Below are 23,219 nucleotides of genomic sequence, written 5' to 3' on the forward strand. Positions count from 1 at the left end.
GAGTCTTGTGATATATTTGTGTGTGTGTTTGTGTAGGTGTACTTATGCTCTTTCACTGTCCACTGCTTCCTTTCCTTAGTGCAGTAATGATTGAAAACCTTTCAAATTGTTTTTTGTACAGGAAAGGTGAGGGAGAGGGGACTGGTGCTGAGAGCTCAAATGATGATGTTGTCCTTGTCTAGTATTTAACTGGTGTCTGAGTGGTGTACTTTTAACATTTTATTGTCCTATGTTAGCTCTCTCCCACCAATAGCTGTCTGATTAAAAGTTAGGTAGTGACAGTCATTAATTTGACAGCCTTCTAATTAAAAAGAAAGTAATTGATATGTTATATAATATTGAGAGTCTGCAACTATAAACTAGGGATTTAAATTCTTGCTAATCAATATTTAAATGGTATGAAATGTTGCAGACATAATGACTCTATCCAGTGCCTTGCTTACAATCCACTCACTCAGCAACTTGCAAGTTGTACAACAAATGATTTTGGTGAGTGTAGAATTTTTCCAATCCAACTGCTCAATACTTATGTGTAACTGTTACATCCTGGTGCCTACTAGGGATCAAATTATCCATCTTTTTCTCTCTGTTCCTTATTGACTATAAAATGGTGAAGTCTTGCACAAAACAAAACAAAAAGCTCATAGTTGTGCAGGGTATCCCTATTTCCTGAACTTTCAGGGACCAGAAGAACTGATTCTTCTCCTGGATGGGATCTATATGACTGTATGTTCATCAGTGGTTATGAGTTCCCTATCATAAAAGCATTTGATCTACACACTTGGGTGGAGAAAGGCACTTTGAGAGCAAGGTGTACCTGAAAACAAAACACAACAATCAGTCTAGGGGCCCATTTCTCAAATATCTTGGTAACTTAACAGGCCCAAAACTATAATCCAAAATCAAAATTCACACAATAGAGAAGCAGTTTATGTCACCCTAACCAGTCCATAATGTTTCTTAAGCTTATAGTTTTTTCGTATCAGTTTGAAAACCTTGGAAACCCTCATCTGGAATGAAAATTAGAACGGCTTTACAGGCTAAGTGTTAAGTTACTGGGAGCTTGGAGAAAAAGCTGTTTGGGGTCTAACCTTGACTTTTCAAGTTGTTATGAAGAGGTGTCTACTTTTAATTATCTATGCCATCTGAATAGATCAGGAATAAGTAAGTAGCTTTAATCTGAATTTCTTTACTCTGTAGTCTGTAATTATTTATAATTGGGTTTTATAATGTTCCTTATCAGGTCTATGGTCTCCAGAACAAAAGTCTGTTCAGAAGCATAAAGTTCCTTCAAGAGTGACTGCCTGTAGGTGAGTCTAAATGCTCAAGAAAAGATCTTGAATCCTTTCACTCCCTGACTGACCAAGACAACTTCTCCTTTCATTTGCCCATACAATATCAAGAGGACAAGTGATGAGAATAAAGAAAAATATCAATTAGGGGATTATTAGTTGATCAGATACCAAACTCTCTAAAGTAATATCATAAGATAATTATGTAGAAGAGATAGTAGGGAGAATTTCTAATGAGATCTTGCAAGTCTGTATTATTTTTTAAAGTGGCCGTACATGGAAGTTTAGGATAATGTCATGAAATCCTTCTGTTGGTAAAGTAAAAATGAAATTGTTATTTTCAGTTGGACAAATGATGGGCAATACCTGGCTCTTGGTCTTTTCAATGGTTATGTCAGCATAAGGAACAAGGTAAATACTTCTCATTGTTTATCATTAACTCATTTCTATTTATGTCAATGGACACTGGCTTAATTCTTACATATGCATGCTGTTGTAAAATGGTTTGAGTACACCAGATGCAAACATCGAGCACTACTCAGTTGGCCTGGGTTGAGTTGCCTCCTCAGAGAAAATGGGGAAAACTCAGAAAAACTAAAACTTCTTCCCAGAAAAAGACTTCAGTCCTTTTTGACGGCATGCAGGAACACAATCACTTGTAGGTATAGCAAATAATTATGACAAAGAGGCATTACTTTTCACAAGCTAAACTCTCAACACAAAACACACCACACTTAGAAAAATTTGAGCTTTTTTCCGTGTATTATTCTATCAATCATATGTTATGTATTATTTAATTTTCTCCTTATGTGCAGGGGTTTCTAAAGTGTCTCCTTGGGCTCCAGGCCTCTAGGGGCAACAACTAACAGTGTTTATAAATCATGATTCCTTTGACCAGGGTGGTGAAGAAAAAGTGAAGATTGAGAGGCCAGGGGGATCTCCTGTCTGGACACTGAGCTGGAATCCATCCAAGTAAGTCCAACTCCAACCTTTAGACACATATCAATTTTCAGTTTTCTAATTAAAGAACACAGGGTCATCTAAAGGCATAGAGAGGTATTGCTGAGTCATCCATCATCATCATCATCACCTCTTCTGCTAAGTACTGAGGAACAGTATACATGTTCTGTTTTTTATAAATAGAGAAGAACCTTATGACATTCTAGCGGTTGGTGATTGGTCTCAGAAGCTTTCTTTTTATCAGCTCAGTGGAAAACAGGTACTTGGCTGGTACTTGCCATCTTATTTTTCTAAGGGAGCGAAATTAAGGTGTGCATGATAATGTAGGAAGAAATTAGTTTTCAATCACAGATAAACGGCACTTTGAGTTTGGTATCACACATTTTGGTAAAAAATCTTTTAGAAAGAGGTCAAGAGAAATCACAAGTGGATTCTCATAAAAGTTGCTTAATTGTGGTTGTTTATTTAAATGTGCAAGGAAAACGTGTGGTGTATATGCCGGTGTTCATGACTACCCCACTGAAATAGGTCTGAATTCAAGCTTTGGCCTAGACATAACCAGAATAGGAAGAAAGAGAAATTTCCAATAACCAGTAAGGAGAAGTATAATGAGTGCATTTTGTTTTGTTGCAGGTTGGAAAGGATCGTCATCTTGGGTATGACCCTTGCTGTTTGAGCTTTTTCTCTAAGGGTGAATACCTTGTTATTGGAGGATCTGACAAAAAAGTGAGTTCAAAAAAATGGAAATTAAATTTCTTTCGGCTACTGTTTTATTAAAGGAAATCATTATTAAAAGTCCCCTAATTAAATTAAGAAACAAGTCAACAGCTATTATTAATGGTACTGGTAACTGATGATCTTGACAGAAAATTGTGTCTTCCTTAGACTTTGAATCAGTTGATCTCTTTTGCATTATAATCCGTCACGATTGTTAACACTTATAGTGTAGAGCTTTTTTAAGGAAGTGTTTAATGACCAGCTGTCATAATTGTTTACTGAAACTATGGAAGCATTTATCTATCCTCACTGAATTGATTGAGCATAATTTATAGCACATTGACATCAGGGTTTTTCATTGTTTTGGTACACCAATGTGGCTGTTGCAATGTCTTGTGAAAATGTTTTGTACATGGCATTGAGAAAAATACTTACAGTAGTGCTGTCTTGGAACAATTCTTTTACAATGAGCTTTATTTTTTTTTTTGGTCTTGTAGTGCACTCTTTACACCAAAGAAGGGGTGGCTCTCACATCAGTGGGAGAGCATCAGAGTTGGGTTTGGTGTTGCAGAGTCAGGCCTGATTCCAACTATGTGGTAAGAGAAATTGCAGTAATAAAGATGACTTTGTGTTCTGATTTTGACAAATGGAAGTTAAAAAATATGAAGATTTAAATAGGAAAATGAATAGATAATATATTTATATTGTAGGCACTGGGATGTCAAGATGGTACAATAGCGTATTATCAACTGATCTTCAGCACTGTCCATGGCTTGTACAAGGACAGGTGGGTATCTGTCATGATTGCTGTGTCAGTGGTAAAAATGATTAAAAAAGCAAACAAGACTGAGATTTCCCAGGCATTTTGTTTACCGTATTGCGTTAACTGTACATGTTAAGCCCAAAAGCTCTGAACAACAAAGTTCTGTATTAATTTAAAAATACAAATACTTTTGTCAGGAAGAGCAAAGTTGCTGCAAGGTGAAGCAAACAGTAAATCATTAACCATAATATACAGCTCACTAAAATTTCCTAAGTTTTTAGAAGGTTTTAAAGAAAGTGGCAATTAATTCCCAGACAGTGACTATCAGTTTCTTTCTTCTTATGATTCAGTTATTGGTAATTGTGAAGAAGAGCTCCCCAAAAAACCTGTCGGCCGACAGTCGGCCGACAGACGACCAACTGTCGGCCGACTGTCGGCCGACAGTTGGTCGTCTGTCGGCCGACTGTCGGCCGACAGTCGGCCGACAGTTGGTCGTCTGTCGGCCGACAGGTTTTGCCTGAAATATAGGCTACCTGTCGGCCGCCAGTCGGCCGACAGTCGGCCGACTGTTGGTAATGTGTCGGTAACCTGTCGGTACCTTGTCGGTAGCTTGTCCGTGAAACGATCACACAATGTTAGGGATTCTAAGTTTGCCGTTACAAAAGCATATGGGTTTAAATTATTAATTTTTTAATTTGCGTTTGTCGCAGAGTGGCAAAACGAGGTATCGTGGTCGTTTTAGATCAAGAGTTTTTGGTCTGGTTTACCAGAAACGTTGAGTGATCCGATATTTCACTCGTAGAATCGTGCCTCGCTTGATACAACATCCAACATGTTTAATACGTTTGATACGTAGCTTATGGTTTTCAGAGTTTTTGGCCGAGTTTTCGATTAAATTATCTTCCTATGCGATTCTTAGATTGTCTGGTGTGTTGTAAATTACGCAAGTGATATATCCTATACGCATCTGATAACATTTTGGAAGAAACGTTTCTTTACATACTACCAACTTTGCCGTCGATCGGTAAGTAGGTGAAGTCTGTCGAGTCATACATCACCATTACGGATTGTTATGTCACGTTAACTGTTCGTTTTTTACACAATTTTTCTTTTTTCTTAACCTGTCGGTAGACTGTCGGCCGCCTGTCGGTCAACTGTCGGCCGACAGTCGGCCGACAGTCGGCCGACAGGTTTTTTGGGGAGCTCTTCTTCACAATTACCCAGTTATTGGACAAATTCTAAATGTCAGTCATTACAGCTAAAACTATTGCAGCAAGAGTGAAAATCAACAATAAATTGAACTTGGACTGTATTTAACAAAAATTAATGGTAAACACCGCATTGAGTTATTGAGGCATGTGAGAGGTAAGCAAGAAGGAAATGTAACAGTCACGCAGGGTGATAGCCTAGAGTGACTCTAGCTTCTTGTCCATACAGTTGAAGTCTCTATTAAAGTATCATTTGTGAGGTGCTTTTCCAATGTCCTTGGACTTGAAATGAGTAATGACAGTAAAAATAGCTTTTACATAATTTTTGATGATATTGATTATTATATAATTTGTGATTTATTGCAGTTTAACAATATTTGTTGAAATAAATTACTTTTTTTGTGATGTTCAGATATGCCTTCAGAGACAACATGACTGATGTTATTATTCAGCATTTGATAACAGAGCAGAAAGGTAAATTAAGGATTAATTATCATAAGCAAATTGAAAATTGATGGATTACTTTTCAGGGAAAAATCATGATAAATTCCCTCAGTTTGGTGTATAATGTTGTTAAATGTCAATGGTAAACCTATTTTGAAGTCAAAGTACAGTCAGTCAAAAAGTTTTTACTTCAAATTTCTCAGTGGCCCTTAAAAGTTTACTTACTTTGTTAAAAGTTCATTTTGGAAAATGCATGTATATACAGCCTGAGACATTGTCCTCTGATATACAGCGTTCCAGTTTTCCAAAGAGTTTTTTTTTTCTTTTTTTACAGTTTTTTTTTTGTTGGCAGATGTTTTATAATGCCACATGTTTTATAGTGTTCTTAAATTTTGAACTCAAAATTGTACAATCTTAAAAGCCCCAATAAACTACATGTGACTGTGATCAATTTATATGGAATGGTTTCTTTTGCTACAGTTCGTATCAAGTGTCGAGACTTAGTCAAGAAGATTGCTATCTACCGACACAGACTTGCTGTGAGTATCTTTCAGTTTACTACTCCAGTTGTTTGGGTCATTTTTTGAAGTTCTTAAAAAAAATGAGTAATGATTGATGATCATGTGTTCCTTTTTTTTTTCATCTGTCCTAGGTTCAACTGCCTGACAAAATAGTGATCTATGAGTTGAACACTGATGAAATTTCTGATATGCACTATAAAGTCAAGGTAGGTGAAAACTTTTTAGGTATGCATATATTTTATAGATATTTATTTAATTCTGATTAAAGATGAGACGATAGTATTAAAAACTTGGAAAACTTACTTTTATTGTGATCACAAATTAGTGGCAGTGAGTATAGCACTTCTGCTTAATCCAGAATGCATGTGGCAAAGATACTGTCCTCAGTTTAACATTTTTGTACTTGAGCTGCAATGTCTGAGGACTAGTCTAAGAGTATGTCCAAAATGTTGCCATTTACACTTACGTGTACTCTGACGTAACAGGACAACTGTATCTGAACAGACCATAAATAAGGAGACATGCATTGTACGTCACATAATTATTTAAAAATTGATTTTACAGTAGAAAACATGGGGCAATTAAAATTGATAACAATTTCAAATTTGCCTGTTGCATACTGCCAGTATTAGGTCCTATATGTTTCATTTAATAACTTCATGCATTTTTCTTTTCAGGAAAAGATTGAGCGCAAATTTGAATGCAACCTGCTAGTTGCCTGCTCCAATCACATCATTCTTTGCCAGGTAAAAAGCCTTTCAGCGTAATTTTACAATTATCGGCTAATTACCAAAACTAGCATTGTTTCTCTACTATAAATGGGTTGTATCAGGGAGGAACAGTTGAACGTGAAGTGCTAGTGGGAGCATCTTGGTGTAGTAAGTGTGGAAAAGAACAGTTGCAAAGTCAGAGGTTTTCTCTCTCTCTAGAATTAACTGTTTCAAAATAATATTCTTTTTTTAACAATGTAATTAGTCATTGGAATAATTTACCTAGTAATGTTGTTGAAGCCGGTAGCCTAGAAATTTTTAAATGTAAACTTAAATCCTTTTTAAAGCTATAAATTTGTTAATTTTTTTTGTTTGTTGTATAGTTTTTAGGAGAGTTTTATTCATAGGGTTAACCTCTTGACTCTCCCTTTCAAATTTATGTAGTTGTAATATATGAGTTTGAATAAACATGTATGTTATGTTATGTTATGTTATCTGATGTACTCTGGTAAAGTGAAAAGGAAATTCATATATTTATTTTCTTAAATTCTCAGGAGAGAAGACTCCAGTGCTTAGCATTTACTGGAATCAAAGAGAGGCAAGTTTAATCATTTATTAGAAACAATATCAGTAGTTGTTACCATTAGTATTTGAGGCATTCAAGAATAGATCACGCCGTGTTACTGTGCAAAGTGAGCATTTGTCAACATTGAAGGCCAGCTTCCAGTTGTTACTCCAGTCAACCAGCTTGTCAATTTCGTCTTGTAGCAAAGCACAGTCAGCATAAGATCTTATGGTGCGGAAGCCCCATAATTTGCAACTACAGAATGGATCTTGTTTACTGCAGAGAAGTCAAGGATCTTTCAACTTTTTATAAACTGAAGTGCGGGCATTTTAACTCTTCACTTAAGTCGTATTTTCAATTTTGTTCAGATGAGAGATTAAGATCGCATGCAAGTAATAAACTAAGAATTAATAGATTCAGGACGGAACTTTTTAAGGGAACATTTTTTAATAGGATTCCGTATCTATGGAACAATCTGCCTGATGCGTTGAGGACGGCTAGCTGTAGTGTTTCTTCTTTTAAGAGACTATGCACTAATTTTTATAACGATAGGGTTTTCGACCCTGAGCACCCATGTACCACCTGGGCCAAACCAGCACTTAGTTAGTAAGGTTGTTAGTTAGTAAGTTAGTTAGATTACTCAGTTAGGTAGTTAGCAGCTAGCCAGTTACATACCTTGATTAAGTTTTTTATATATCCCTATATTTTCTTCATAATGGGTTGACTAGCACGTATGGTTCGTCAGTTCCCTTCTAGTCTTCCCCACTGCCTTGTTATGTAACCTAATTTGTTATTATTGTGTGTTCTTTTGTTTTATTTTCCCATGTAATTGCAGTGAAATGGAATAAATAAAAAAAAATAAAAAAATAGATGGCACCTGTCTTCAGCAGGGAAATGTGATTTGGCTGTAAAAATGGCCATTTTGAGGACATTTTTTGACAACAAAAAATAGTTTTAATTTTAACCAGTGTCAAGTCTTAACAATACAAAATTAACATGTTTGTCAAGTATTATAATTGTATTTTAATGAGAAGAAAGTAAGTAAATACGACTTAAAATTATTGGTTTCATGTAAGGTGTGTGTGATATAGTTGCACTTATTTCAATCATTTGTGTCCTAACTTCAGGGAATGGGTGATGGATTCACTAATACGTTACATCAAAGTGATTGGTGGTCCATCAGGACGAGAAGGTCTCCTAGTTGGCTTAAAAAATGGCCAGGTATAGTAATTAGAAAGCTAAGGGAACCTTAATTAACCAAGTTAAAAGGTCTCTTAATGAAGAAGTAATTTGGATATATCAACAAAGTTGAAATGGTAAATTGGCCACCGTAATGATTACAAAAGCTGACGTTTCTAGCGCTAGCCCTTCATTGGAGCAAGCCCTTTGCCCTTTGCTCTGACGAAGGACTAATGCTCAAAGCGTCAGCTTTTGTAATCGTTACGGTGGCCAATTTACCATTTCAACTCTGTTGATATATCCAAATTATTTCGTTACCCCCACCGACACAGCCCCTAACAGTTTCTTTAGAAACTATCAGCCTTTATTCTTAATGAAGAAGGTTCAATTAATGCCACTCATCAGCAAGTAATATATTAAGAGCTTATGCCTATGGACATAAATGGGCCTCTCAGGAGCCACTAAACTTGCTAAAACAATGGTCAATTCTTATCCTAGTAAACTTTTGAGAAGTTCTTAGAGTAATGTACTGTCAGACCTATAAATGTTTGATAAACAGTGTTGATTTTTGCAAATTTGCTGCATGTTTCCCAGATGTTCTTGCAGATAAGCTATACCCCTTATTTGCTACAAAAACTTTGGGGAAAAAATGTGGCTTATATGTCAGTGTTTACAGTAACCAGGCTTGAGTGTTAAATCTGTGGGCACTGCAGGTCTCGAACTGTGTTGGGATTTTAGCTGAGATATGTGGCCCTCAGAGTGTGTCCCTCTGGTTTAGAATATCAATGGAAATTGCATACATAATCAAAGTTATAAACTGTGAAAAATTTGCTGAAGATGTGAGGATAACCAGATGGTGGAACAACATGTAATCTCAGATGTGAGAGTTTTTTTAAGCATTTAATTCTTGGCCACTGTGCTCTTTCATACCTCAACATATCCCCTCTGATGACTCTAGACAGCTCATGATAATCCTTAAATTTTTTTTTCCTAGATAATGAAAATATTTATTAACAATCCTTTCCCGCTGTTGTTGTTGAAACAAGAGACAAGTGTTCGTTGTCTGGACTTAAGTTCAAGGTGAGTTGCAGATTGAAACAAAAACTATCCTTGATCTCAGCCTTTTAGTCTCAAGAGACTTATGAATTATAAATCTTATCCAACTAGACCATGATCTGGTTTCTATATTTGACTATTATATGAATTTTAACCTTATCATCTTATATCCTTGCTTTTAGTCGTACCAAGTTAGCCGTGGTGGATGAAAACAGTACCTGTCTTGTGTATAGCCTCAAAAACAACGAGCTTCTCTACCAGGTACACTATTCTCCTTAAAGTATTAATTGACCATGGTAATTTCCTGGCCAGGAAAACCCCTTTTTAATTGGATAGAAATGTGGCAAGTCCAATGTTTTCTTAGTGAGTTAGCTAGTGAGAAAGAAGTCTTATGTTGCTTGTCTGAGCGAGAAATCACCTGAAGGCTTTTTGTCCTTGTGAATCTATGATGGTCAGGAAAAATTTCAGAACAACTCTGTTGACTGATTCAAAGTATTTGTTGTCTTTCTCTCTCAGGAGCCAAATGCTAACAGTGTTTCTTGGAATACCCACAATGAGGTAATTTATAGTAGATTTTAAAACAAAGCTCTGATTTTAAACATTCTTTAGCCTGACAGAGGATGCTGTGAATTATCACACCATCCACATACTCTACATTTTTCATGTTACATATAGCATGATGTTATGTAAAACTTGTGTAGTATGTAAATAAGAACCAGTAGTTGGCAAAATCTTTGTTCTCTTGACCAACTTATTCAGTTGTCAATTCAAGATTCAGCAGATGAAGAAAAAAGTTCACACCCAGCCTTATCTTCTCTTTAGCAACATACATTTTATTTGAGCAATCAAGAAAATATTTTAGACAATTACTTGTATATCTTTCCAAACACTAGTTCTGATCTTCACTGTCAATGTATGTTTTTTTTTTCTTTTTCTCAAGGACATGCTGTGTTTTTCTGGTGGTGGCATGCTGAACATCAAGGCCAGCAACTTTCCTGTACATCAACAAAAACTACAGGTTTGTGAAATATTTTGCAAGACCTTCCTTTTCATTGCACTGTTCTCAGAAAGTACCTGTGTTAATTATGTTTGATTTAAGGTACAGCTGTACGTGAATGTGATCTCAAATTTTCCAGAATTTGTTCAGGGCTCTTTTTGTTGAAGTCATTCTCATGTGATTTTTTTTTTCCACTGCTAGGGTTTTGTAGTTGGTTTTACTGGATCCAAGATCTTCTGTCTTCATGTGTACACCATGTCTGCTGTTGAAGTGCCACAGGTAAGGTGTCATGATACAACAGTGATTATCATGATAAACCATGCCCTCCCTTAACTATTTCCCTCTAGTCATTAAGTCCTTGAAACAGTCCTATAAAAAAAACCTCTACCAGTACAACTATCTTCAACATCTTAATCATGTTCACTTAAAAACGTCACGAGAGAACCTCTTATTGGAAAACATATTCTAAGAAACTATCTTGTCGATTGAAAACCACTAAACCCATGTTTTGAACAAAAGAAATAAATTTTGGGATGGGCTTGTGTTATTGATTGTACCAGTAAGGTAGATATCTACAGACAAAGGCTCATGTTAAATTTTTTTTCTTTCTTTGCATTAGTCAGCTCCAATGTATCAGTACTTGGAAAAGAAACTGTACAGGTATTCTCAAAAAATTGTAAAAATTCAGGGATGCTAATTCAATGAAAGAATCCTTTTGTTTATTCATCATATATGAAAATTAAGTTACCACTTTTAGATCCTCAAGTCTGGCTTTTTCACCTATGGATATGTGAATAGGTAATGTGGGGATTTAATAGGCAAATTTTGTGGCATATGTGCAATCCTGGGAGTCTGGAGATGAGGATGGCAGATTGATTGGGGTGCGCTCTTGTGGAAATGATGGCTCAATTCTGTTTCCTGGAATTACAGGATCACTGGCTTTTAGTGCAATTGCTCTATATTGTAATTGTATTTTACACAGTATATCCACAAGTTCACCTTTGTGTTTCTTTACATGTTTCCAGAGATGCATACAAAGTTGCCTGCCTTGGTGTGACCGAGGGGGACTGGAGAGCACTAGCCATGGAAGCCATGGAGGTGAGTTACATGAATATAACACTAATCTGCTTAATACTTTCCCAAGGTGAAATTGAACTGTAAATTTTGCTTGTGGGGGAAAAGTGAAATATTTAGCTATTCACATACAATACATAATTACATTGCATCATTTTTGTGAAAAGAAATTCATTAAATGTGTTTCTTGATCTTTTTAGGGCCTGGATTTTGATACAGCTAAAAAGGTATTGTATACAGTGCTGTTTTCCTCCCGGTTAGCTCAATTGGTTAGAGCGGTAGGTCGAGGGCTCGAGCCCCTGGCCGGGCCGACACTCAAGGTCTTAATATAACTGAGGAGAATGTGCTACCTTTCTATAATATCAAGAAATGGATAGACACTCTAGTCTTCTCGGATAAGGACGAATAAACCGTAGGTCCCATCTCCTGCATCTATTAATTAGTTGATTTGGTTTGGCGGGGGACGTTAAAGAACCCACTCATGAGATTACTGTGATGTGGTCTGGCCTGTTTACTGAGAATTGGGGGGGGAGGGGGCATCTTCAACTTCCTTTGATTGATATTGTAAACTGCTTGATGCAGTCTGGCCAAAGTCCCCCGAAAGTGTTGTAATGCGCATTTGATCATATTCAAACATTAATTTGCGCATTATATTAATTGATTAATTGATTAATTAACGAAATGTGGCAGTTGATCTCAAGCAAATATCCTGAAGTGTGATGTTTAGAAAGGAAGTAAACTTTAGAACTAAATGATTGTGAATTACTCTGTAGTAGCAGGCAGAGATGATTGCCAGTTGAATGTAATATCTAAAAATTGTTCCTGATCCTTTCAGGCCTTCATCAGAGTGCGGGACTTGAGATACTTAGAATTAATCCACAACATTGAGGTTAGTTATTCGTTCATTTTATAATAGATATTTGGTTCCAATTCGTAAATACAAGCAATTTACTCTTCTTTGTCGTGTTTGTTCTACAGGAACGTAAAAAGAAGGGAGAGACAGATGAGCAGGCTTTCCTTGCAGATGTTTATGCCTATCAGGTTTGTAGTTGAATTAATTTAACCCTTTACACCCTATCATCAGAATGCAAATTCTCCTTAATGATCCCTTTACATTTCCTATGGTATTTACAAGGAGAATTTGTCTAACAAGCAAGAGCTTCTTGATTTTGCGATCATTTCCTTTATTCTCATGAAATTAGATACTTATTAGTCTCGGAAATTTAAGGGTTAATATGATTTCAAGACTTTCTGCTGTGTATCTGCTCATGAATGGATCAGAGAGGATGTCAAAATTTGGCAAGAACCAAAATAAAAACACAGGCGGCAGGCAATAATTGTATCAATAACTGTCATCACTGCAGCTTCACCTCCTTTTTTTACACGAAATCGTCTTTTATGTATTATACAAAGGTGATGTTGTATAATTATGTATTTGAGGTCTAGCAGATTGTATGTGAGAACCAATCAAATCTGTTTGTATAACAGAAACCTCTTTACCTCAGCTTTGAACAGCTCTCGTATCCAAGTGCACGGCTAAAAGAAACCGTGAATTTCCATCTAAACTTTGTGGAAGCAACTCTTAGATTTTATCTTCACCTCTCACCTGAAACTGAGTACTGTAGATTTCATTCTGTTTTCCATTATCATTTACTCCCAAACATTTACAACAGTATACTTCTTTATTGACGCAATCTCTAACCTCTTATTTCAGGGGAAATTTCACGATGCTGGAAAGCTATACAAGAAGACTGGACATGAAGAGAAGGTTTAAATTAATTTATCTATTTTTAAGCGATCGAGTGTATAATCTTTAACAGGTGGAGGGATAACAAGCTATCATGTGCAAGTTGTTTATTTACGCGATCTCATTGTTAACTAAATAAATTAAATACTTTCCAGGCGATGGAGATGTTCACCGATCTCAGGCAGTTTGAATATGCAAAGGACTTCATTGGCGGCAGTGATCCTAAGAATGTGAAACAGCTAATCAGGAAACAAGCTGAGTGGTGTGAAACAACAAATGACCCCAAAGCTGCTGTGTAAGTTTTAACAGAATGAAGAAGACTTACGAAATTTCACTAAGTAGTAAATATCGAAGAGACAAAAGCTCAGAGTCCTAGTGGTATTAATTTTTTCTAACATCAGAATATTATTTCTAACAATTTCAAAACTACCGCTCAAGGTGACTTCGCTAAAGTCTTATTTTTTTTTTTCTTGGAAAGCATCCGGCACATTTAGTTCTTTGCGTTCAATTTTCTTCTACAGAGAAGACCTAAATTTGACATGCCACAGTTGTACTAGTTTTTCTGTTTCTATGTCTCATTTCAGGGACATGTTTATTGCTGCTGGCGAAAACCTCAAAGCCATTGAAATCATTGGACAACATGGATGGGTCGAGAAGTAAGTTTTTACTCTTTTAGGGACAGCGTTATACTTAAATGGTTTTGTTTAGTGAGGTTGGTTTTACAAGTGATTACTTGTACTTTCGTTAAAGTGTGTGCGTTCTCTCAGATTTGCGTCGCTGTGCTTTGTAGGTTGCTTGAACTTGGAAGAAACATGAACAAAGCAGACACCGAGGGACTTAAACAATGTGCTTATTACTTCAAACAAATGGATCAGGTATCGTCAAGATATGTCATTAGATTATGCTTTGGCAACAGGAAAGACAGCCCATGTATAAGTTCTTCTCTCGGGTGAGGCAGGGGTGATCAGGGTATTTGAGACTGGTTTGGCCCACCCCTACCCCAGATAGTTCCTACTGCTAGACATTGCCCTTTCCAACCACTTGCAGGAAAAATGTATTTTCCTCATCGACGTCTTCCCAGAGCACTTGTTCTACTTAGCATGTATTGTTTTTCTATGACACAGCATGGGTATGCGACAGAGATGTACATGAAGATTGGTGACATCAAAGCGCTGTTGGAACTTCACGTGGAGACAAAACATTGGGATGAGGTAGGGCAGACTCAAGTACATATCTTGTGAAAGTAATCAGAGTGGTGTAGCTTTCAGATCGTTAGGTACACTTCATACGTCACACTTTCCACATAGTAAAATACGGAAAAATAAAAATTTTGTTTTCTTTCTTCCTGTCGATTCCGATTTATTATTCCAAACAACTGCGTCGTGTCAGTTGCAGCTATTAAAGTTTCAGCTGAAAGAGCACTATTTACAGGAAAACTGGCTATTCACAAGTCTGATTTCATTATTTGTGAAACCAGTCAGTTTACAGTGTGGAACAGGAATGTTACATTTAGTAAGATAGCACAAAATCTACCGCTGCATACATATCATATTAGGACTTGAAATTCTGATCGAATTAATTGAATTTAACTGTCCTTTTCCCTGTCTACAAAAAAAAAACAACAACAAAACGAAAAAAAAAACAGTACAAAAAAACAACGACAACAACAACATAAACAAAGGAACGCTTGCCAAATACATTACTGAGACAAGGTGTGTGAACTGAATGACGTGAAGTTGGAGCGATGAAGAAATTGGAATCCTTGATAAGACGCCGACAATTGACTCGTAGAAAGCTGGGTTATATGAATTAACTGACTGCACTTATTCTGTTTCACGTATTTGTTTTCAGGCGTTTGAACTTGCTGAAAAACATCCAGAATTTAAGGTTCGCCACAGTACTTTTTTTGTTCCTAGTTATAATGTATGAATATATTCCCATGCTGTGAAGTAACAGATGCTCTTCTAAATGTGACTCTTTTTCCTCGGGATTAGTCCCTATGTGTTCATATGAAAGTCTGTTAAAGAAGGATTTACACAAATGTCTTTGGAGGTGCTCTGGCGGTTTTAAGGTGTGACAGAGAAGTCGGTGTCTGTTTGGTAACGCGGAACTGATGTGATTGTGGTCAAACGTAGAAATATTCCTCTTTTGCCTTTTGAAGGATGATGTATTCGTTCCTTATGCAAACTGGTTGGCAGAAAATGACCGATTTGACGAAGCTCAGGAAGGTAAGAGGTCCCTGCCTTGGGTGGCAAGGCAACATCTTTCACAATCGCCTGCTAATTGACCTAAAGCACTGGCTGAATTTTTTTTCTACCTTTATGATTTCTTAGCTTTCCACAAAGCCGGGCGGAGGGATCAAGCGGTCAAAGTACTGGAACAGTTGTGTCACAATGCTGTCGTCGAACACAGGTCAGTTTTGCAGTGTACGTGACATTTTGAAGCTGTTCTGCGACCTGCATAGAATGTAGCCTGACTTGTGTCTTTTGTGTCACTATGCTGCAGTAGTCCCTTAACGTGACTTATTATAGCTGAAATGCGCGCTGCCCACTGAAAGTCGCATGACTTGTGTCCGTTGTGTCACAAAAAGTAGAGCACTTGTCGATGTTGCCTTGTGAGTGACATTTTGTGGTTGTAATATGAGCTGTAAGAATGTTGCGTGACATTTGCGTCTCTGCCATCCTCAGGTATCACGATGCTGGATACTACTTCTGGAAGCTGTCAGTGCAATGTTTGGACCTGGTCAGCGGTGAAGGTACCTCAATACCAAACAAGCGAGCAATTTTCACTCGAGTTTAGATAGTAAAACCCAAGATGGCTTTTTCAAAGCTTTTTCTTTGCTCTTTGATTGGTCCAGAAAACTTGTGTCACTCTCTCAACCAATCAGGTGCAATCTTGGTCGCCCGCGTTTTCCCGCGCTTTGGCTCCGTATGAAATTTACCTTGTTTTCTCATTGGCCGTTGAGACCGCTCAGGTAACCAAAGATAAATCAGAAAATTTATCACTGGTACTTTGAAAGTGTGGAAAAAATTCTCACCAGACGTACCACCACTATGATGGATAAAACCATTTTATTTTAGAAAGACTTTAAAAAAGAAAACGGATTCTACCTCTAGTTTTACTGACTTAGATATATATATTTTCCACAGAAAATGCCCAGGGTGAACCTGATGATGAAATGTTGGACAAATTCCACGAATACCAGGGAAAGGCAGAGATCTATCACCTGTATCACTCCATTCAAAGATACACTGTAAGACTTACTGCCAAAGATACACTGTAAGACTTACTGCTAAAGATACACTGTAAGACTTACTGTCAAAGATACACTGTAAGACTTACTGCCAAAGATACACTGTAAGACTTACTGTCAAAGATACACTGTAAGACTTACTGCCAAAGATACACTGTAAGACTTACTGTCAAAGATACACTGTAAGACTTACTGCCAAAGATACACTGTAAGACTTACTGCCAAAGATACACTGTAAGACTTACTGCCAAAGATACACTGTAAGACTTACTGTCAAAGATACACTGTAAGACTTACTGCCAAAGATACACTGTAAGACTTACGGCCAAAGATACACTGTAAGACTTACTGCCAAAGATACACTGTAAGACTTACTGTCAAAGATACACTGTAAGACTTACGGCCAAAGATACACTGTAAGACTTACTGCCAAAGATACACTGTAAGACTTACTGCCAAAGATACACTGTAAGACTTACTGCCAAAGATACACTGGAAGACTTACTGCCAAAGATACACTGTAAGACTTACTGCCAAAGATACACTGTAAGACTTACTGCTAAAGATACACTGTAAGACTTACTGTCAAAGATACACTGTAAGACTTACTGTCAAAGATACACTGTAAGACTTACTGCCAAAGATACACTGTAAGACTTACGGCCAAAGATACACTGTAAGACTTACTGCCAAAGATGCACTGTAAGACTTACTGCCAAAGATACACTGTAAGACTTACTGTCAAAGATACACTGTAAGACTTACGGCCAAAGATACACTGTAAGACTTACTGCCAAAGATACACTGTAAGACTTACTGCCAAAGATACACTGTAAGACTTACTGCCAAAGATACACTGGAAGACTTACTGCCAAAGATACACTGTAATACTTACTGCCAAAGATACACTGTAAGACTTACTGCTAAAGATACACTGTAAGACTTACTGTCAAAGATACACTGTAAGACTTACGGCCAAAGATACACTGTAAGACTTACTGCCAAAGATACACTGTAAGACTTACGGCCAAAGATACACTGTAAGACTTACGGCCAAAGATGCACTGTAAGACTTACTGCCAATTTGTGTTGTGCGAAATGCAACTGTAGTTAGGTTACCGCAATGATCTATGTCTAACGTGTGGGAAACTTAGCAGGATTCTGTTTTTTTTTTTTCCCTTCAGGATGAGCCATTCACCTCCCATCTTCCCGAGACGCTTTTCAACATCGCTCGTTATTTGCTACATATGCTGGTGAAAGAAATCCCACCCGGAGTGTCAAGAGTGTATCCTTTGACTTAGAAAAACAATTGAACTAAACAAGCCTGCTTGTTGAGCATCGTTCAGAATGTAACTTTGATCTACGCTACTGCAAAAAAGCGATAAAGACAGAAATACTGAAGACTGTTTGCCACATGTACGTCTTTTGTTAGAGTTTTACGCGTTGATATGGAGACATCTGCTGGTCGCATTCGCAGTAAAAGTTTTCGACTGACAAATAGACCTTAACTCTTGTACAGTTCGACGTTGTTTGCCCTCGCCAAACAAAGCAAGAATTTAGGAGCTTACAAAATGGCACGTACGGCTTACGACAAACTACAGGTGAGTGACTTTAAAATAGTTTCACAAAGATTTAAAGCCTATAAACGGTGTTCCAGTGACAACTGTTCTTCCGGGTGCAGCCGCTTATTACAGCATTGGTAGCCGCTAATGGAAAAAAGTCATTAAAACCCCCCAGAGGATTTTATGGTTTTATCGCAAGTAAACAGTTTTCTTCCTGGTAAATTTGTCACAGTAGCAAACTGTTGGGCTCTAGATTGAGTTGTCCTTGATCGACTCAACGCAGGGGATATGACGGTGCCTCTCGACTCTAATACAAAAATTTATCTGGATTGGCTTTTTCTTACCTTTTTCTCTACTTTTGTCGTCTGTGTGTGAAGTCATTGAAGATTCCTCTACGTTTTCAAGAATCTATCGACCTGGGAAGTGTTACCATTCGCTCAAAACCTTTCCACGACAACGAGGTAAATAGCGACAGAATTTTTTTGTCAAAACTTGTTTCTCCCAATGCAGAGTCATCATCACCAGGTTTGTAGCTATTGAAGAAACGGTTTTTTCCTTTGATTTTTCTTTGTAGGAACTTCTTCCGCTGTGTTACCGCTGTTCAACTACGAATCCCCTCTTGAACAACAAAGGAAATCAGTGTATCAACTGTGGACAGCCATTTGTTTATTCATTTTCATCTTTCGGTAAGACTTTATCTCAGTAACCGGAAGCAGTAGGTACGCCCTTGTTACAGGAAGTGTGTGGCCACATTTGGTTCAACCAGTTATTGTAGGCTCAGTATAAAATTTCGTTCCTCGTCGGTCAATTTACGAAAGCATTAAGAGTTGTATAGAGCAGTGCAGGGTTTGCGTCTCAAACTCACCTCATGTTTGATCACGTGGTTTTTTACGCAAGGTAATTATTATTTTTTATTGCATATAACGCCTTTTTTTTCTTCTTTTCAGAGGTACTTCCGCTGGTCGAATTTGTGTTGGAAGACGGCATCAGGTGATGTAGCTTGACGGTGATAATATAGCCTGTCAGCAGGCTCTCATTAGCGCTGCGGTACGAGCAGCCAAACACACGAAATACGAGCCGGTGCGCGGAACGAGCGTGTGAAAGGTCTTTCGGGGTCTGGCTTTAAGATTTACCAGAAGCCCCAAGGACTTACAAACGCGCTCACACCATTTACCTGTCGTAGCGCCAAAGACAGCCAGCTCGCAAAATAAGAATAGCGTGACCCGGGTTTCTTAACAAACGTAAATGATCATATTTGATTGGAGGATGAAGGGTAACGAATAGATCCTCTCGGATACATTGCAAATGAAGAAACTGAAGTCGCATGAAATTGAGGCCAAGTGGTGCTCCAACCGGTACCGACCAGATACCAGTCGGGCGTTTTTACTGCCTAAGCCATAAAGACTGTGGGGACTTGAAAAACCTCGACAGAGCACATAACAATAATGCAAGAGAACATTGCACTAAAATATCCAACACAGCAAACATATTAAAACGAAAAGCCCTCCAAACTTTTTCCCAAAAAAAAAAAAAAATCCTGCGAAAATATTCCTTTGCAGTACGTCCTATTGAACAGAAATTTCCATGGAGAATTTGAACATAGGAAACTGTAAGCTGTTTTGGAGTACCCCCTCGTCATTCAACGTTTCAAATGGACTGTGTTCTCTAAATGTGGTTGTTGTTTTTTTGTTTTTGTTTTGGTTTTTTTCCAGTGATGGGGATGCTTTGAAACTGATCGAGGTGGAACCACCCAAGACCCGAGAAAAGAAGCGCTCAAACTGGGAGGAGAGAGATATGGGAAGTATCCTGTATACTATAAGATGATTTTCCGATCCCTGTAGGGTTAAAACTTTAAACCCCCAAGAGTGATTGGCTTTCGATTTCCCCTTGGAGTATCATCCTTGAGGCAAATGTCAGTAAAGGTCATGAGACAGAGGAAATGGTCACTAACTTAAGAAGCATTGATTGTTAAACAAATTCTCCTTGTCAGTACCAAAGGAAAGGTACAGACAAGAGTAGGGAAAATTTGAATGTTGATGTTAGGGTGTAAGGGTAGCTCTGACCAAACATGAAATTCGTACCATATCAAATCTAACATAGTTCTCCCTCGTCTTATAATAGAAATCTAAAAATATCACATCTGCACCCCAATATACTTCTAATCTTTTTTTTATCCAAATCCCGAGTAATTAAGAGGTGAACATTGTTCCCAATCTCTGCTTTGAAACACGTCCTTGACAACGAACTAGACTTTCAGTCCCTGCAGTTCACAGATGAACCCCCCGAAGAGGAAGAAGACGATCCGTTTACAGCGAAGCTGATGAGTTTTGAGGTGAGCCTCTACGCTGGTGTTTGTGACTAAGAGTTTATTTGTGCGAGCGGGCTGCGAGGCGGGAAAAACCTACTAACGCGATCAAAAGCGTGAGGGAAAAAAGTGCGCTTGCACAGTGTAAGTTCGCGTCTTACGTAAGCCGCGAACAAGCCGCAATGCTATTTATACAAATGATTTCGGGCCTTGTTTAAGCTGCAGCTCGTTTAACTTGAAACGTACTGAAAGATTTCTTTTGCCGCTGCGTGCATGTAAGCTGCGGATTATTTTTCTCGTTTAAACGGCCCCATTGTATGTTTATCTCTTCCCTTTTTCATACAGTTCAATGTATTTAATGTAACCTCGTAATTGTTCGTCGTTTACCAGTTTGATTTTGCGAAGGACTCCCTTCCCAGTGAAAATGTGAACATAAATAACTCTTCCTAGACAGAAAATAGTAAAAATTCAAATGCTGCTGTTAATCGAAGAAGTTAAGCGTATTTTCAGAACCGTATTTTGAACTTGCATAATTTAGAACTATGACAATAGACAAGATAGATCTGGTGGTTACAAAAATTTTATTTATCCACCAAAAATATCTTCTTGGAGTTAACAAAACTGGGCGGCTGCTAAGCAAGAGATACACCAGCTGCAAAAAAGGAAAACCTGTGTGAGCTCTACATTTCGCGTAACTAAAGGCCTCACTTTTTCTGTCACAGAACGGAAGAAAATATTCAAATAAACGTGAAGATGTCGACATTGCAGCGGTTCTTTCTTTAAATTTCCAACAACAAAAAATGGGGTAAATGTTTACTTTGGTGATACGCTTAGGCGAGTTGCGCCGCGGTAGTTAAAAAAAAAAAGCCGATATCAGGCCACGCAATGGTGCTTCATTGAATAGAAATCATTCTGTGTTTTCTGGGGTTTTTTTTTATTGTTTTTTTTTTTTAATTTTAGTTTTTTTTTTTCAATTTCCTTTTTATTTTACTTCTATACGATGAATACTGTGTGGAGAATTTTCCAACCTTGCATAACACAATGTTTCCAGCCATTTGTTACTAAATTCGTTACGCTGATGAACCAAATTTTGTCAGAACTGATTGCTGTAAGCTGGACGAGCTAAGCGGTCTTTTGTGATCCTCAGACTGCTTTTTTATCATTTATCATTTATCATTTATCATTTATCATTTATCATTTATCATTTATCATTTATCATTTATCATATATATTTAGAAGAGAATTAAGGAAGGCAGTCTTAAGTGTTTTTGATAACCAGCTGGTGAAATATTTAATTTTAATGATTTTTTCCAATTCATGGCGGGAAATCTTCCTAAATTTAGCAAAGAATAGGAATTACATTCCTTACTTTTATACAGGAAACTAGTTGAATTTCGTTAAAAAAAAATTAGAGTTTGAGGAAATTCACATGCATTCTCCTCTGTCCATATAATTGGTCTCATTTTAAGTACACCCTCTAAGAAAAGAAACAATTGTGATTTCCTGTTATTTTGGAGCAATTTATTCATGCAGTTAAGTTAGGCTTCCTGTGATAATTATTTCTTTTCATCTAAAGTGCTGAAAGCTTCCCTTATTTTCGTGAATTTCATTTTCATTTTTTTTTGTCACTTTATACTATCTGTCTGTAAAAGTCTTGTTGAGAGTAAAAGTCTTGTAATGTCTCCTTGACAATTATTTACTACCCACAGCAAGGTGGATCTGAGTTCGTCCCAGTCCGCGTTGGTCGTTCGACGTTACAGGCCATGAACAGCCGCGAGGTACTAGTAAAGAAGTGGCCCAGTCCCCTGAAATATCAATATTACCGATCACTTCTCCCCGATGTCTCCATTACACTTTGTTCGTCGTGTAACCGGGTAAGTTAGTTTTCTACGTCAGTTTTTGTCAGGAGCCCGTGTTTTTGTTTATTTTACTGCTACTCGAGTAACTTGTATGGAAAAAAATTGTAGTACACAAACGCAAGGATTGACTCTCGAGCCTTTTTTGAGGAAAATTACGATACAGCAGAGTATACAGCAGTTGTTTCTGGTGTTTTCCTTTGATATTTTGCGCGGGAAATTGGCGTGCGGCCGGCCAGAACTGATCCCTACGCGCATGCCCGACGTTTGACCACTGTGTTGACTCCGTAACGCTTCATTTCACTCTCATACTGACTTGAATATAAGCTCTCTGAAGTAAGCCGGCGAAAGTAGTCCACAATCACTCCAAGTTGATATTTTACTCCAATCTTTTTCAGTTATTCCACACAGACGACTACGAGCTTCTGGTTTTACAGAAAAACTGCTGTCCGTTCTGCCGCAAACCCGCTGATCATCTGTAGTACTGATATGGATTTTCTGCGCTAGACTTCTGCTCACAGCAGTAGCTTAGCACGCGGCATGGTGTCATTTTACCACACTCTCGTTCGTAACAACGTTGGAAATTCATGACAGTGTTAGACTGAATGATAATATGCGAAGAATTACTTTGTGCGTTTTGAGTTTGAGAATTTTTGTCGAAAATGGATTTCCAATACAATGATCCACTTTTTTCACCAAACAGGAGAATTTTTACTTCAGTCACTCGAAGACCTTAGGCCTTCAAAAATAGGTTACTCAAACTTTCGCTAATGATCTAGATTGCTGACGATAAAGCCAGTTCATCTTGAACTGATAAAATTTCTCCATACACTTTGTATCAACCCCAAGAGTTTTTCTTCACTCTCTGCTGTATACAATAATTTATTCAGTTTGTATATAGCTTTGCTTATTATTTTATACTAATGTAAATATCTTAATATTTCTAAGAGACCTGAACTGAAAGTAATTTGAGTATGGCACGGAAAGCTCATTAAAAGCTGCCTGCAGAA

The 23,219-nt window shown here is 37.5% G+C and overlaps 1 protein-coding gene across 2 annotated transcripts in view; it reads left to right on the forward strand.

Moving 5' to 3' along the window:
• Positions 1-22,909, forward strand: part of LOC111334037 (intraflagellar transport protein 122 homolog) — a 31,038-nt gene extending 8,129 nt beyond the window's left edge. For both annotated transcript variants that reach the window (XM_088760269.1, XM_088760270.1), the window contains exons 5-47: positions 413-489; positions 1,244-1,310; positions 1,637-1,703; positions 2,191-2,264; positions 2,436-2,511; positions 2,886-2,978; positions 3,467-3,565; positions 3,680-3,756; positions 5,353-5,414; positions 5,865-5,923; positions 6,037-6,111; positions 6,583-6,651; positions 7,170-7,213; positions 8,308-8,401; positions 9,354-9,439; positions 9,598-9,676; positions 9,932-9,973; positions 10,356-10,433; positions 10,614-10,691; positions 11,032-11,072; positions 11,438-11,510; positions 11,687-11,713; positions 12,322-12,375; positions 12,465-12,527; positions 13,201-13,254; positions 13,389-13,528; positions 13,818-13,889; positions 14,024-14,108; positions 14,358-14,444; positions 15,085-15,120; positions 15,395-15,461; positions 15,567-15,645; positions 15,921-15,988; positions 16,383-16,486; positions 17,671-17,771; positions 18,006-18,087; positions 18,426-18,509; positions 18,623-18,734; positions 18,996-19,038; positions 19,761-19,849; positions 20,298-20,380; positions 22,063-22,227; positions 22,608-22,909. In XM_088760269.1, coding sequence (XP_088616395.1) covers positions 413-489; positions 1,244-1,310; positions 1,637-1,703; positions 2,191-2,264; positions 2,436-2,511; positions 2,886-2,978; positions 3,467-3,565; positions 3,680-3,756; positions 5,353-5,414; positions 5,865-5,923; positions 6,037-6,111; positions 6,583-6,651; positions 7,170-7,213; positions 8,308-8,401; positions 9,354-9,439; positions 9,598-9,676; positions 9,932-9,973; positions 10,356-10,433; positions 10,614-10,691; positions 11,032-11,072; positions 11,438-11,510; positions 11,687-11,713; positions 12,322-12,375; positions 12,465-12,527; positions 13,201-13,254; positions 13,389-13,528; positions 13,818-13,889; positions 14,024-14,108; positions 14,358-14,444; positions 15,085-15,120; positions 15,395-15,461; positions 15,567-15,645; positions 15,921-15,988; positions 16,383-16,486; positions 17,671-17,771; positions 18,006-18,087; positions 18,426-18,509; positions 18,623-18,734; positions 18,996-19,038; positions 19,761-19,849; positions 20,298-20,380; positions 22,063-22,227; positions 22,608-22,691 — 3,289 coding nt within the window. In that variant the 3' untranslated portion in view covers positions 22,692-22,909. The remainder of the gene's footprint in view (positions 1-412; positions 490-1,243; positions 1,311-1,636; positions 1,704-2,190; positions 2,265-2,435; positions 2,512-2,885; positions 2,979-3,466; positions 3,566-3,679; positions 3,757-5,352; positions 5,415-5,864; positions 5,924-6,036; positions 6,112-6,582; positions 6,652-7,169; positions 7,214-8,307; positions 8,402-9,353; positions 9,440-9,597; positions 9,677-9,931; positions 9,974-10,355; positions 10,434-10,613; positions 10,692-11,031; positions 11,073-11,437; positions 11,511-11,686; positions 11,714-12,321; positions 12,376-12,464; positions 12,528-13,200; positions 13,255-13,388; positions 13,529-13,817; positions 13,890-14,023; positions 14,109-14,357; positions 14,445-15,084; positions 15,121-15,394; positions 15,462-15,566; positions 15,646-15,920; positions 15,989-16,382; positions 16,487-17,670; positions 17,772-18,005; positions 18,088-18,425; positions 18,510-18,622; positions 18,735-18,995; positions 19,039-19,760; positions 19,850-20,297; positions 20,381-22,062; positions 22,228-22,607) is intronic.
• Positions 22,910-23,219: the final 310 nt, after the last annotated feature.

Source organism: Stylophora pistillata, chromosome 5, assembly GCF_964205215.1.
Source record: "Stylophora pistillata chromosome 5, jaStyPist1.2, whole genome shotgun sequence".
Taxonomy (NCBI): domain Eukaryota; kingdom Metazoa; phylum Cnidaria; class Anthozoa; order Scleractinia; family Pocilloporidae; genus Stylophora; species Stylophora pistillata.